The sequence below is a fragment of the Siphateles boraxobius genome, unplaced genomic scaffold, assembly GCF_051911475.1.
Source record: "Siphateles boraxobius isolate OS27281-9 unplaced genomic scaffold, OSU_SipBor_1 13, whole genome shotgun sequence".
In the NCBI taxonomy this organism is placed as follows: domain Eukaryota; kingdom Metazoa; phylum Chordata; class Actinopteri; order Cypriniformes; family Leuciscidae; genus Siphateles; species Siphateles boraxobius.
The window spans coordinates 20032618-20048108 of record NW_027508733.1 but is presented as its reverse complement, the minus strand read 5'-3'; the positions used below and the strand labels follow the sequence as shown (position 1 = coordinate 20048108).

The 15491-nt window shown below is 46.4% G+C and overlaps 1 protein-coding gene across 1 annotated transcript in view; it reads left to right on the top strand.

The window, feature by feature from the left end:
• ncanb (neurocan b) overlaps positions 1–15491 on the top strand; it is a 148854-nt gene that overhangs the window by 132171 nt on the left and 1192 nt on the right. The window contains exons 12-14 of the mRNA XM_077226413.1: positions 5602–5684; positions 6356–6500; positions 15256–15438. Coding sequence (XP_077082528.1) covers positions 5602–5684; positions 6356–6500; positions 15256–15438 — 411 coding nt within the window. The remainder of the gene's footprint in view (positions 1–5601; positions 5685–6355; positions 6501–15255; positions 15439–15491) is intronic.

The following is a 15491-nucleotide window of genomic DNA, read 5'->3' as shown; positions in this document are numbered from 1 at the left end:
TCTATAAATAAATAAAGGAACAACGTTAACCGCAATTCTTCTTCCATTGCATGTATAATTTCCTGATAATTTCCCCATCCCCCGTTAATATATATAGGTGAAGTAGATAAATAATTTAAAGTTCGTGGATAAATGTTACCTCATATGTATTCACTTGCCACATATCAAATTATTTCAAATTATTTCAAATTCATCAAAAACGTTGTTGAAATATTTTGTCGCGTTGCTTTTATGGACTCTATCTATGCCATGGGCTGACTTTAGACAGTAAAAGATTGCCTGCGAGCTTCTCCTCCTGTCTATACGGTAATGTCTCTATTGTGCGACATAAAGTCGCGTGGTTATGACGCAATTTTTAGCCTATTTTTACAAGAATGGCTTCTACGGGGCCATAACGTAAGATACAAAGTAATGGAGCCTTTTATACATTGTCGTGTTTCTTTAGAAATAAATAATGGACAAATGGAGTCTTTGGACGCCTCAGATGTAAAGTTATTCGCTGTCAAAGTGACGCCAAAATGAATGGGAGTCAATGGGATGCTAACAGCAGGTGATAGCCAGCTACAATGGCGGCCCCCGGAGGCAGCTTCAACTTCCGGCTGATGGATTACCCCCTTGACCATAACAGACAAAGAGCTGGACTGAGGTCCTGAAACACTGCGTCCTGTCTACATAGGCGCGGAGGGCGCGTACTGGACAGAGCAGTGCCAAGGGCTGGGTCTGCCTCCTCCGGGGGCAGCGCTTGCAGGTTCACCACCTGGTCCCGGAAGGGAGTGGTAGGAACCTTGGGCACATATCCAGGCCGGGGTCTCAGGATCACATGAGAGTAAGCCGGCCCAAATTCCAGGCACGCTTCGTCAACGGAGAATGCGTGCAGGTCCCCCACCCTCTTGATGGAGGCCAATGCAACCAGGAGCACTGTCTTCATAGACAGGAACTTAAGCTCCACTGATTGCAACGGCTCAAAGGGAGCACTCCGCAGGGCAGTTAGGACCACTGAGAGGTCCCAAGAGGGAACGAGAGGAGGGCGAGGAGGATTCAGTCTCCTCGCTCCTCTCAGGAACCTGATGATCAGGTCGTGCCTTCCAACAGACTTACCTTCGACCGGGTCATGGTGTGCGGCAATAGCGGCAACATAGACTTTCAGGGTGGAGGGAGACAGCCCTCGCTCCAGCCTATCTTGAAGGAAGGAAAGCACGACACTAATCGAACATCTCCGGGGGTCTTCTCGGTGAGAAGAGCACCAGTTGACGAAGAGGTTCTAGCTCTAGCGGAAGTGATGGTAGCCGCCACCGCTGGTGGTAGGGTACTCAGACCTGCCTCGTCCCGTCCAGGAGCCACACGTGGAGGTTCCAGAGATCGGGACGAGGGTGCCATAGGGTCCTTCCTCAGGGGAATCGGCCAAGGAGGTGCTGTCGCGAGGAGTACTAGTTCGGAGAACCAGGTCCGGGCGGGCCAGTATGGCGCGACCAGAATGACCTGCTCCTCGTCCTCCCTGACCTTGCACAGGGTCTGCGCAAGAAGGCTCACTGGGGGAAACGCATATTTGCGGCCCCGCGGCCAGCTGTGCGCCAGTGCATCCGTGCCGAGCGTGCCCTCGGTCAGGGAATAATACAGGTCGCAATGGGTCGAGTCGTGAGAGGCAAACAGATCTAACTGTGCGTCCCCGAACCGGTCCCAAATCAGCTGAACCGACTGGGGATGGAGTCGCCAATCTCCCGGGAGGGGCTGAAGCCGTGAGAGCTCGTCGGCTGCACAGTTCAGGGCTCCGGGGATATAAATGGCATGAAGCGACCTCAGATGCTTCTGACTCCACATGAGGAGGTGGCGGGCGAGTTGCGACATACGGCGGGAGCGTAGACCACCTTGATGGTTGATGTACGCTACAGTGGCGGTATTGTCTGAACGGACTAGTACGTGTTGGTTCTTGAGCACGGCCCGGAAGCGGCCCAAAGCAAGACGTACGGCCAGCAACTCGAGGCATTGACGTGCCAGAGGCGTCGGGGTCCTGTCCAGGAGCCCGCGGCAGCACGTCCATTGCACATGGCACCCTAGCCCGTGGAGGAGGCATCTGTCGTTACAACAACATGCCGCGAAGCTCGTTCCAGGGGCACTCCGGCCCGTAGAAAACTGAGGTTCGACCACGGGGAGAAGAACTGACGGCAGGTCGGAGTAACTGGTACTCGGAGGGTGCCGTGTTGCCATGCCCACCTCGGGACTCGGTCGCGGAGCCCAAGCTGAAGCGGTCTCATATGAAGCAATCTGAGCGGCGAACCGCGGCTGCAGATGCCATATGCCCCAGGAGCCTCTGAAGAAACTTCAGTGGAACCGCACTCTTGCGCTTGATAGTCTCAGGCAAGTCAGCAATGGCTGAGTGGAGAAGGCGACCGAGTCCATACCGAGAAAAGAGCTCCTCTGCACGGGGCAAAGTTTACTCCTTCCCCGGTTGACCCGAAGGCCCAGACGAGCTAGGTGCCGGAGCACTGGGTCCCTGTATTCGCAAACCTGGTCTCAGGAGTGAGCTTAAGACAGCCAGTCACCGAGATAGTTTCAGGATGCGAACCCCGTGTTCCCATGGAGGGACAAAGGCAGCCTCAACAACCTTGTGAAGGCGCGAAGAGACAGGGCTAGCCCGAATGGGAAAACAGCGTACTGATATGCGCGCGCCCTGACAGCAAACCGTAGGTATGTTCTGAGTCGAGGGAGAACGGAGACATAAAAGTAGGCGTCCTTCAGGTCGATCGCTGCAAACCAATCCTGTGGCCGCACACATCCAGAAATGCGTTTGGCCAGGAGCATCTTGAACGGCAGCCTGTGAAGGGAGCGGTTCAGACCAGGATTGGCCGTAACCCACCAGACTGCTCCGGGACAATGAGGTAGGGGCTGTAGACCCGGACCTCCTTTCGGCTGGAGGAAAAGTCTCAATCGCACCCTTCGCCAGTAGGGTAGCAACCTCCGCTCTCATGATAGGGCATAGCCATCGACCAAAGTGGAGCGGACTCCCCTGAAGTGGGGAGGAGACCGTGCGAACTGAATCGCATAGCCGAGCCGATGGTTCGCGCGACCCAGCGGAACAGATAGGGAAGCTCTAGGCAGGCTCCCAACTGTGCCAGCGGCGTCGAGAACCACAGACGTCCCCCGGTGGTGCAGCGAAGCGGAATTACCGGCCCAGACGTGGACGGCATAGCGGCCCGGAGTGGGGGCAAGGTCAAAACCGCACCCTGACAGAGGAGGCCAGGGAAGGACCAGCGTTCCACGGGGGCCTGCTCTGTCAAGGGTCTGGCGACAGAGGGGGACAGGGGCGAAGCGGTCGTGGACGGCACGCCGTGTCAACCACCTCCGGGACAGAGGGGGACGAGGAGAGCACGGCATGTGGGCGGCGCTCTGTGACGTCCGAACTCTCTGTGCTCAGAGACGGGAGAGTCAGTTCTTTGGAGAATAAGGATTCTTCCCCGGCCCTCACCCGGGGAAAGGAGTGGTCCTGCTACCAGCTCCTGGAAAGAACTGAGTCCCATCTCTGAGGAGCCCATCCCAAGAGCGCCGCTTAACCCGGCGTGTAGCGGGGGGCGGGGCTGGAGAGGACTGTTTAGGCGTCCGACCGTGGCCTCCAGAGCCGGCCCGGCTGAGCGGGCGGGGTGGGAGCCGCGGGGGGGCGCCCATGGCGGTGGGCAGACCGAGGGACCTGAGCGGACGGCGGGGCCGTCGGGACAGAGTCAACCTCAGTCTGCTCCATCCCCGAGGAGCCCGTCTCAGGAGCGCCGCTTAACCCGGCGTGTAGCGGGGGGCGGGGCTGGAGAGGGGCTGTGGCGTCCGCCCGGGTGAGCGGGCGGGGTAGGAGCCGTGGGTGGGCGCCTTCGGCGGTGGGCAGACCGAGGGAACTGGGCGGACGGCGGGGCCGTCGGTACAGAATCAACGTCAGTCTGCTCATGAGCGGCTGAGAGCTGTTGGACAAGCCCTCAACCGCACCGCCGGAGAGGCCGACCTGGGATATGGGAATGTCGGACAGACGGGTCCGCGCGACATCCAGCACATCAGACAGGTTCAGCCACAGAATGGTGAGCATCACCTGACCCAGGGAGCGTACGGCCACTTTCGTCGCTCGGAGAGCAAGGTCAGTGACGGCGCGCAGCTCAGTGAAGAGCCCTGGGTCAGTCCCGCCCTCGTGCAGGTCCATGAGCATCTGGGTCAGGTGGACCAGCAGAATGACCATGGCATGCAGTGAGGCGGCTGCCAGTCCCGTGGCACTATAGGATCTCGCCACAAGCGTAGACGAAAAACTACAGGCCACGGGCGGGTGCTTAGGATTGCGCCGAGAAGAAGCACTCTGAGGACACATAGCATCGCAACAGAGCGTTCAGCCGGGGGAACCCCAGTGTACCCAAGGGCAGCGGCCCCATCGAGGGGAGGAAAGGCGGATGAGATCAGCGAGCGGTCCTGAGAAGACAAGGGGGTCTTCTAGGACATCGAGATCTCATCATGCACGTCCGGAAAGAGAGGTATTGGGGTTTGCCACGGACGAGGGTCGGCGGCCTTACCCAAAACCAATCATCCCAGGAAAGCATGGCCGTCATCTCCGGATCAGACTCAGGCACAGCCGTATGCACACCGGAAGGTGGCAGCTGTGACGAGCCCTCACTTCCAGAAGACTCAAGCCCACCTAGTGATGCTGCAACAGACATGGCCTCTTCCTCTGTAGCTTCAACTGAAACACGCGGGCCACCAGAGGGTAGACTCGCGGGAATCAGCAGTTCACTAGCGGGCACCGTCATTGAAGAGGGGGGCTGGGTTCACGGACACATAGCCGGTGCCTGTTCCAGACCGTAACCCTCAGGTCACCCTGGCCACCAGCCGAAGATCGGGGGGTGGATAAGGGGACTCTCACTCTTGCGAGTTCACCGAGTCTCGACCTATATATGACGCGATGATCACGTTCCCTTGCGAGAACATGAGTCACCCACGAGCGCTGTTCAAGCATGATCAAACACACTAGACAGCGCTCGTGCCCATCAGAGTCCGATACCAGTCCGCTGCAACCAGAAATGCACGGGCGAGCCGTCTTTAAAAAGACGTGCCGCGTGCGAGCTCTTTTATGAGAGGAGAGATAAAACTCCGCGATGTTGAAGCGCACAGGGAGACACACACACTGGCAGATTACTGCACAGATCAGCAGGCACTGTGAGCTCGCTGCAGATCGCCGTCACACCAACACCGGAGAGAGAAGCTCGTCTCGTAGAGCGAAGTCAGAGATGACTGTGGAGTGAAGAAATACTCTTGGCTCCGAAGCGAAAACATATCTGCCTGTTGCCGGCGTCCTCCTTTTATACCCACGAGGTGGGGCGGAGTTACGTCATGCAAATTCCGCAGACCCATGGCATTTCTTTGCCATTGGCTCGTTTTGTAATACTCGAAGTCGATAGGTGTTCTAAGAAAAAACCCCATTCGTCGTCATCCGACGTAACTCGGAGTGACAACGAAAGGGAACTTCCACTTTCTTACTTTCAATTGAAATCCTGACCTCTGTCCCATTATTTAAAATATAGGAGGTTTTTAATAAAAAAAAATGTGTATAATAATTTGAAATGTTTTGTGCTTTTAAAACAGTAATGAGCCATGAGAACACATGGATTGGTCTGAATGACAGGATGGTGGAAGACGACTTTCAGTGGACCGATAACATGGATCTGGTGAGACTGGCACAAAATATATTAAAGAAATAAAATGTGCTCTATATGTTTATTCATATATTTAAAATAGACTAATTGTATATATTTAAATTGGATGTTTAGCTCGATATATCGGCCACCATATCGGTATTGGCAGATATGTGTTCATTTTTGATGTTATCATTATCGGTCCGATAAGAAAATTTGCCCGATATATTAAAGCCGATAAATAATGGATTATTTCATTCAGCTGAGACACTTCATATGCTTACTGTTCACCATGATGGTTTTGAATTGCTTGAAATATGAAATATGATCATTTTAAAAAGGAAAATATTTTAATTTTATAAAATATTATAAATTTTAATATAGGTTAATCTCTAATATATATATATATATACAAATTGAATCAGAATACAAGTATCAGAACATATAGTACAATTAATCACTTAGTCTAATCACAGTATCATAATACAGGCAGTATAATCAGATAGATTATGCAAATGGATGCACAAGTCTCTCTTTAAGCCATTTAGGTAGCAAGCAATTTTATATAATATAATATGTCAGACTGATTAGATGTATCTGAAAACCCATTTGTAATGCAACAGATATATAAGACGGTACACTAAATACCTAGTAAAGCCATGGGATTTGGATGTAGCCCTGAAATATCCCCATTCCTCCTCCAGCAATATGAGAACTGGAGGGAGAACCAGCCGGATAATTTCTTTGCGGGCGGAGAGGACTGTGTTGTGATGATCGCCCATGAGAACGGCAAATGGAACGATGTGCCCTGCAACTACAACCTGCCCTACATCTGCAAGAAAGGCACAGGTGAGAGAGAGAGAGAGAGAGAGAGAGAGAGAGAGAGAGAGAGAGAGAGAGAGAGAGAGAGAGAGAGAGAGAGAGAGAGAGAGAGAGAGAGAGAGAGAGAGGAGGCTTTGGAAAAGAGGACAAATACTGTACCACCTTGCTTTATACCTCACTGTACTGTTTTCTTCCATTGCTGACCTCCTTTTGTTAACTTAATTCACACATCTTCATGTTCTTCATGAGATGCTCCTCATATCCTCTTTCATTTATATCCCTTCCTTAGATTTAAATACATCCTGCTTCTTCAAAGGGATAGTTCTATCATGCCATTCAGAGACATTTGACTTTATTTCTTTTGTGGAACACAAAAGGATTCATTTTGAATAATGAACTGGTTACACTTATGCAATTACATAGAATCAGTGAGTTGAACTAAAGAACCTGATCAGTATATGATTTATGTACAAATCATTCAGACTGGTTTTGTGAAACGGATCTACGGTTAATTGAAAAGATTCGACTCAAAAGAACGATTTGTTCTCACACAAAGCTTTTATCACGTCTTCAGAAGACTCAAAATATAGTTCATGAGTCATATCAACCACTTTTATGATACTTTTACATCTTTTTGTGTCCTTTTTTAGGCTTAAAAGCTTAAGTCGCTCTCCCAAAAAAAAAAATTCTGTCATCATTTACTTGCCCTCATGTCGTTCCAAACATGCATGACTTTCTTTGTTCTGTGGAAAATAAAAGGAGATTTTAGAGAATGCTGGTGACCGAACTGTTTCTGACTTTATTATATGTCAAAAAATACAATTGAAGTCAATGGGAAAAGTCGATGGTCTGGTTACCATCATTCTTCAAAATATATTTTTTTGTTTTTTGGGTGTTCCGCACTCCTACTGGTTTGCAACGACATGAGGGTAAATAAATGATGGCAGGATTTTCATTTTTGGGGGAACTATTTCTGTAACAAAGTCCCATATTCCAAATACATTCCCTTCCATTTTTTCTTTTTATGTCAGTTTGTACGGCTTCATTTTCAGCAGTTCTACCTTCACCAATTCCTCTCACGTCTTTTGCAATCAGACAAGGACCTCAGCAATAACTGTCACTCATTTTGTTCTGAGGATGTGATGGTTGGTCCTCAGGAGGGCTGCGTGTTCAAAGCCTCGATCATGACATGACGGACATGACTGTTTTTCTTCAGCCACTTTTAGCTGTCTAGGTCTGACGCAGTCTGCTTCACCCACACCACTATGGACTCATTAGACTTGTTTTATCTGGTCATTTACATACGAAGCAGACTGAGGGTATGGAATCCATCGGGTCTGTCTGCCCTAGCTAGATTTAAAGAGGCACCTCTGGTTCACGAGGGCCAACCGGAGAACAGGTTCATCAGAGAATCCCTCTCAAGAGGTCCAGACCATGATGGACCTGCTCTGGAGAGCCAATAAAAATCACGTTTCTCAATTCCAATTGAAATTCTGACCTCCATTCCATAACTTACACTCAAGTCATTATTAAAAATGTGTTTGAGCGTATGTGGTAGGCTTAATTGGCACATGATAACTTGCTACAGAAAAATCTTCAAAAACAACACTATATTGGGTATAAGAATTTCAATCAGATGTCAAATTACATGTTTAACTTAAATATCTACTGTAAATAGTTAAATGTGCATTGTGTAATGTTTAGAAGGATCTGTTGACAGAAATGTAATATCATTACTATGTTTTCAGTGGTGTATAAAGACCTAACAACCGTTATGATTTTATTACCTTAGAATGAGCCATTTCTATATACATACACCTCGGGTCCCTTACATCGAAATGTTTCTACAGTAGCCCTAAACGGATAAATGCGTTTCGTCACTATGTTGTTCTTCGTGCAAAGAACCTAGCTAGTCAGCGGATAAAACACTTATACAATTATGAACAAGTAACAATAATATTCGCAATAACATATTATTTTACTGAATAATTAAGTAAACCTAATTTATCTGTCACAGTCCTCGTCTGCACCTGTCTGTCCTTGTCTGCACTACACTACCCAGAATCCTCCTTGTCTCCACACCTGAACTCACTCCCTCACTTACCAGCCTGTTCCTCGTTATCATCATCTGTGTCACCTGTCTTCACATCATTATGGTTCATTTGTCTCTGTATTTAGTTTCTTCTGTTCAGTCTGTCTTTGTCGGTTCTCGTCTATGTTAACTGGTGTTTGCATCCGCTCTGTCTGCCTGTACCTGTTTGTTGTTTTGATTTATAGTAAAGTTTATTGTTTATTTGAATTCCTCGTCTCTTCGTGCTTCCTGCCATACACCACCCGTGACAGAAGAACCGACCAAAATATGGAGGACGCTATGGAGGCTTTGCTATTTAATCAGAATGGGAGTTCTCTGGAGGAATTTGTTGCAGTTTACCTGCATCTGCATCAGGACGTTTACTGGGAGGAGGAGTTCTTAAAGCAGCGGTTCTGGAGAGGACTGGATGATCCACTAACCCAGATACTGCTGCTAGAAGACTTAAATCTTTCTTTTGCTGAATTTATGGACAGAGCTCTGTGGGTTTGTGGATCCTCCCTCACTGTGGGCCCTGAGTCATGTTCTGCCGAGCCTGAGTCTGAGCTTTTTGACGACCTTCCTGAGCTTCTTCAGCCAGAGACCGTCCAGCCAGAGACCGTCCAGCCAGAGACCGTCCAGCCAGAGACCGTCCAGCCAGAGACCGTCCAGCCAGAGACCGTCCAGCCAGAGACCGTCCAGCCAGAGACCGTCCAGCCAGAGACCGTCCAGCCAGCTCTGGAGGAGGCAGTGCTCCTTGTGAGATCCATGGCTGTTTTGTGTGTGTGGGCAGCACACACATTCGTCACAGCCCATGAACCTAGCTCGAAGCCCTCTTCACCGCTGGTCCCGTCCAGCACAGAGCCTTCACCGCTGGTCCCGTCCAGCACAGAGCCTTCACCGCTGGTCCCGTCCAGCACAGAGCCTTCACCGCTGGTCCCGTCCAGCACAGAGCCTTCACCGCTGGTCCCGTCCAGCACAGAGCCTTCACCGCTGGTCCCGTCCAGCACAGAGCCTTCCCCGCTGGTCCCGTCCAGCACAGAGCCTTCACCGCTGGTCCCGTCCAGCACAGAGCCTTCACCGCTGGTCCCGTCCAGCACAGAGCCTTCACCGCTGGTCCCGTCCAGCACAGAGCCTTCACCGCTGGTCCCGTCCAGCACAGAGCCTTCACCGCTGGTCCCGTCCAGCACAGAGCCTTCACCGCTGGTCCCGTCCAGCCCTTCTGAGCCTTCACCGCTAGTCCCGTCCAGCCCTTCTGAGCCTTCACCGCTGGTCCCGTCCAGCCCTTCTGAGCCTTCACCGCTGGTCCCGTCCAGCCCTTCTGAGCCTTCACCGCTGGTCCCGTCCAGCCCTTCTGAGCCTTCACCGCTGGTCCCGTCCAGCCCTTCTGAGCCTTCACCGCTGGTCCCGTCCAGCCCTTCTGAGCCTTCACCACTGGTTCCGTCCAGCATAGCCGGGCCTTCACCGCCGGTTCCGTCCAGCCCAGAGACTTGTAATGACTCTGTCACTCTCCCCATTAATTCTTTTGGGGGGGGCCATAGGCCCTCGCCGTGGGCGCCCAAGGAGCCACGGCCACCCGAAGGGGCTTCTCCGCCATGGCCGCCCGAAGGGTCCTCGCCGCCATGGCCGCCCGAAGGGTCCTCGCCGCCATGGCCGCCCGAAGGGTCCTCGCCGCCATGGCCGCCCGAAGGGTCCTCGCCACCATGGCCGCCCGAAGGGTCTCCACCGCCCTGGATGCCCGAGGGTCCGACGGTTCCACCCTGGACGCCCGAGGGTTCGTCTGCTCAGCCCTGGCCACGTCCTGCTCCGCCCTGGCCACGCCCACGTCCTGCTCCCCCCTGGCCACGCCCACGTCCTGCTCCCCCCTGGCCACGCCCACGTCCTGCTCCGCCATGGCCACGCCCACGTCCTGCTCCGCCATGGCCGCCTGGTCCATCCTGGAGTCCATCCTCATGCACCCGGTCCGCCTTCCCGTCACGGACTCCAGGATGCCCACCCTCCCACCCCTGTTCTAAGGCGTGAGGTCACGCCTACCGGGAGGGGGGAGTAATGTCACAGTCCTCGTCTGCACCTGTCTGTCCTTGTCTGCACTACACTACCCAGAATCCTCCTTGTCTCCACACCTGAACTCACTCCCTCACTTACCAGCCTGTTCCTCGTTATCATCATCTGTGTCACCTGTCTTCACATCATTATGGTTCATTTGCGACGACGACATCTTTTCCTGTCGGCCTCCGTAACTTCTGTTGATTGCAATTCGCAACCTCACCACTAGATGCCGCTAAAAATTACACAGTGACCCTTTAAATAATATTTAATTGAAATCCATCCTCTAATAAATTTTACATTTAATATACATGTTTAAATGAAACAAGTCTTGGCTCAAAAATACACATTACAATGGTTATTGTAATGGTGTGCACAGGGGTTACTCTAAATCCACTGATTTTAATCGATGGTGTGCTTGTTCAATTTTAAGCAAACACAAGGCTGGCACGGATACACAGCTCAGCCAGCTGTCATTTGCAAGACCACCTGGGAAACATTTTCAGCCACCCCCACCACCTGCCTCGCTGTCCCTTTTTGTCCATCAGCCCTCCCCCAGTTATTCTATCATTCAATCTGTCAATCCGCTATTGATCATGCAATCCCTCCAGTGAAGCCTTAATACAATAATAGAATCCCTCAAGAGCATAGAGGAGCAATACATGGTATTATCTCATGAGATATGTGCTTTAAACAGACCTACTGCCAGTATGATTCTCTCTTGTTGTAATAGTTTGTATGCTGAGCTACAGATTTTGCTGGAGGTAAAGATGCCTGAGTCCAAAGTGTTCAGCACAAGTCTCAGGGTGATGCTGACTCAGTCCAATAACCCCTATCTATGTCTCTGTTATTGAATCACCTTGACTTTTCCCTGCCAGTTTTGATATTTGGATGAATGAGGTGTGATGCATCCTTGGGCATTCTGCTCTGGCTGGTCGATATGGTAGCGCTGCGATAAACCACTTTCCTTTTTCCACTGTAAAAATGCTTTTACTTGCAGTTGAACACAAAAGTGAGATTGTTAATCGCTTCAAATGACTGCCGCATATAACATAATTTAAAAGTAAGGCAAATTTAAAATGTATTAGTTAAAATGTGTTTATTACTTTACGTGTATGTTAATTTATTTATTTAATGTGTGGATGCAATTGCATTAGATGATATATAAGGTCCATCTTCACCATTTATTCAAATATTATTAAAAATGTATTACAGATTTTTAAGCATATTGCCTAGTTGTGTTTGGAGTCAATTGTTTTATTTGTGATAATGCAATGAAACATGCCAGATTGTGGTGAAATTATTTTTGGCCAGGCTGGTGTCATATAAAAAAAGGATAGAACCAATTAAGTTTATCCTGTGAGCTTTTTGTTTTTCATTAAAAAAAAATTTGCATAAAAAAAGAATATATATATATATAGTCAGATAAATACCTTAACCAAGTTCAGTGCTTTGGTCTTCCATCATATTTAAATTATTTAAATAATATATATAATATATATATATTTTCCTTACATTTTGATAGTTTAATCGAACTCAGTAAAATATCTAAATATCTATATATATATATATATATATATATATATATATATATATACATATTAGAAATTAGTTTTTAATGACCCTACAAGTTTGATTAAACTATCACAATATTTGTTCAAATTGTTTATATCTTTGTTTTCTCAGTGAAAATATATAATTCAATGACATTCATACATTTTTAAGCATGGCTTAGTTGTCCAAATACTTTTTGAGTCCGCTGTATCTGAGTGTATAGTGTGTCCAGAATTGAGTATTGATTGATTTTATGGTCTATTATTTATTTATGATATATTGCTGAATCGGAGTTGGGCTTGTGTGGATCGAGGATTGAGGTTTTTAAGTGTGACATTTGCCTGCTGTCCTCAAGCTAGAAGGTCACATTGCTTTCTCTCCAGACAAAGAAGCCCCCCCACCTGAAAAGGCATACAACAAAACTCATCAAGCTCACAACCAGCTGCTGACTTCCCAGATCAATTCCAGCTCATAGCGTCACTGATTAGCTGGCGATTCCTGCTCGTACTGAGCTACAGATAACCTGCAGTTCCTTGCCAGAATTGATTTGATTCACGGAGGTTAATGCCACGACTTTCTCTGGAGCATTTGATAAAGGAAATCTTACGTAAAAGGGAAAAACTAAAGTGAAAAGTGCCAAGGCCATAAAGTCTGCCGGAGTGAAGACATTAAATACTCAAATCACAGGTCAGCTTTAAGATGTTTCCCTCCAAATGAACATACTGAGGTGATTATAGTGGCAAGTCTTAGATTATAGCTTGGCTGTTAGGAGTGTGAATATGAGGAGCTGTTAACCACAAGCTAACTGTTGCATGTGCCCTGATTGGTTCCCTGTGGTGTTTACTGGCCCACTGCAACAAAATAACAGGCCGACTTGCAGCAGCTTCCATCTTCAGTCAAGCAATACACTGAGGTTCAACTCCGAGGGCTCCACCTAATGAAAGTAAAAGGAACTGCAGTGAAACAAGCTCTTTAACCCTGTTTAATTAGTCAAATGTCACCGTGAGACACTGCTGTAGATTCTTATGTCACTGGGCTATGGTGCTTTAGGGTCTGTAATATTTTTTTTTATATTTTTTATATTCCACTCCTGATTTGTCAAGATATAAATCTTCAATGAGTATTCAATAAAAAATGTTAGGTGGGACTTTTTTATTTTATCCACCAGGAATTGATTATATCTTTAAAAGTGGGATCTATGTGACTGGTGACTGGGGGAAAACAAAATTATTAGTAGTAGTAGTAGTAATAGTAGTAGTAGTAAATTTGTTATTATATTTTTTATATATTCACAATTTTATATATTATTTATATATCATTTTTTTATTATATATAATTAGTTATTATAAAAAAATACAGTGGCGTCATGCCCATTCACGTGCCCCCTCACATTTTTCCTCCCTGCTAAATTTTTTGTCACAACTTTATTCCTATTATGCTCCATAATTACCAGTGCCTATAACGATTCAAATGTATTCTTCTGGATGTGTAATAAATCGGTCAGCATCACCCCGCCCCTTTTTGCTAATATGGTGTCTGTGTATATCAAATCTAGAGCGCTATGCGCGTCTCGCACGTTGAGCTGACAATGTTTTACAGATGGTCTTGAAGTGGTAAGTGGGCAAAGCAACAAATCGGCATTGAATTAGTTATCGGATGATATTAAAAGGTAGCAGTGTAACTACAGTATTTCAATGATTTTACTAAAGTAATGTTATTATTACATTTGATTTGATTACTTTTTTACATTTCTGTCAAATATTAACCATTTTCAAATAAACGGGGTAGTGTTAACCTTATTCAGCACTGAAATCTGTCAAACTTCTTTCAAAGTCCTTCATCACATATTAATATTAAAATAACTTAATTTTAGAGCACCACAAAGTCAGACCTCAGCACCTTTATGTACCTTTAATGTAAGATCGTTCTTAGGTCACATACCAATTTAAAATCATAACATAAAAACTGCAATGGTACTGTTTTTAAAATCATGTGTAATAGGCCTAAGTGTACAGAAAGTGTGTGTGTAAACATGCTTTAATGAAGTAGACTTCAAGAGCTTTTGAATTTGAGCTTACAGTTCTTTAATCAACCTGTCTTTTACATAAACTTACAAAATAGATACTTTAACTTAGTCCTCAGATAGAGGAGGGTTGTTGCTAGCTCTGTTAAGGTATTTCTGTCCCTCCCAAACTGCATTGAAATGGTATGTTTAGCAGCCAGAATTTAAAAATGTTCAGGGGGAGAAACCCCTGGCCCCTCCTAACATGATCCATATCACCCGTCAAAAAACAATTGCAACGTCTCCGAATTTTGGCTTGCATGACGCCCCTGAAAAAATAGTTCTTCATTTATAACTAATATGTTTAATTAGTTTTTATTCTAATTTTATAATAAAAGTGTTCTTATAATTTTTTGACGTATTTATTTTTATTTTTAGCTTTACCTTCATCTAACAAGCATTAAAAGTTAAGCTTTAAAAACACTAATTTAATAACACTGTTAAATTTAATCTTTAGCAAATCGCAAAATAAAATTAATTTTCATACTGTACATTGTAATATTGTGTTGTAATGATATCTCCAGCACAAATAATTTTTTATTACGATTTATATTTTTATATTACAATTATTTTGTATTTATTATCTATAGTTATTTATAATTTAGTTATAATAATAAGTTAGTTGTTAGTGTAAAATTATTTATTTATAATTCATGTTTAATTTGTTTTATTCTTTCTCATTTTATAATAAAATTGTTTATTTAATTTTTTTTATGTATTTATTTTTACTTTTTTAGCTTTGCCTCCATCTAATGATCATTAAAAGTTAAGCTTTAAAAACACCAATTTAGTAATACTGTTAAATGTAATCTTAAGGAAATTAATCAAATAAATTTTCATTTTCATACGGTTGCCTTTAGTGTTTTATTTTAATTTTATTTGAACAAAATAATATAGCCACCATTTATTACCGTACCATGAAAATAATATAATATCTGACATCATTGTAAACATTTCCACAAACATATATTAAGAAAGAATGTTGATTCATTTGATGTTGATTCAAGGTTCATTTATGTTTTCGTAATCTTACATTATTGTCTTTTTTGCAGTCCTATGTGGAGCTCCGCCCACCGTGGACAACGCTTTCTTGATTGGTCGGAAGCGTTCGCACTACGACATACACTCTGTGGTGCGTTACCAGTGTGGTGACGGTTTCCTCCAGCGCCACATCCCCACTACCAAGTGTCGTGCCAACGGCAAATGGGACCGACCCAAGATCATCTGTACAAAGTGTGAGTGTCCAGATTTTATTAGCTAGAAGTCAATATAAAGAACCGAATCACCA